Source organism: Penaeus monodon, chromosome 31 (genome assembly GCF_015228065.2).
Source record: "Penaeus monodon isolate SGIC_2016 chromosome 31, NSTDA_Pmon_1, whole genome shotgun sequence".
In the NCBI taxonomy this organism is placed as follows: domain Eukaryota; kingdom Metazoa; phylum Arthropoda; class Malacostraca; order Decapoda; family Penaeidae; genus Penaeus; species Penaeus monodon.
In genome coordinates this window covers 12,051,899-12,052,121 of record NC_051416.1, presented here as the reverse complement: position 1 = coordinate 12,052,121, position 223 = coordinate 12,051,899, and the positions used below count along the sequence as shown (strand labels likewise).

General features: G+C 33.6%; 1 protein-coding gene across 1 annotated transcript in view; it reads right to left on the bottom strand.

Annotated features, from left to right (window-relative positions):
* Window positions 1–198, bottom strand: part of LOC119592890 (proline-rich protein 36-like) — a 12,602-nt gene extending 12,404 nt beyond the window's left edge. The window contains exon 1 of the mRNA XM_037941785.1: window positions 123–198. Coding sequence (XP_037797713.1) covers window positions 123–198 — 76 coding nt within the window. The remainder of the gene's footprint in view (window positions 1–122) is intronic.
* Between the last annotated feature and the right edge of the window lie 25 nt (window positions 199–223).

Here is a 223-nt window from a genome sequence, read left to right as displayed (position 1 = left end):
TCCTTCTTTTTAAAAACCATCTTCTTTTCGTCGTGTCGGTTTTCAAAAGACGAAAGTTTCGGACCAAAAAAAAAAAAAAGAATGTTTTTAATGTGGGAAAAAAATGAAAATAAGCTTCGTACTTTGCTTTAAGACTCTCTGCATCAGCATAATCCCGTGTAATCCATCTTTTGCAACATGATAGTGTGTTTGCAACATTCCTTTTTGCCAAAATTATGGTTCG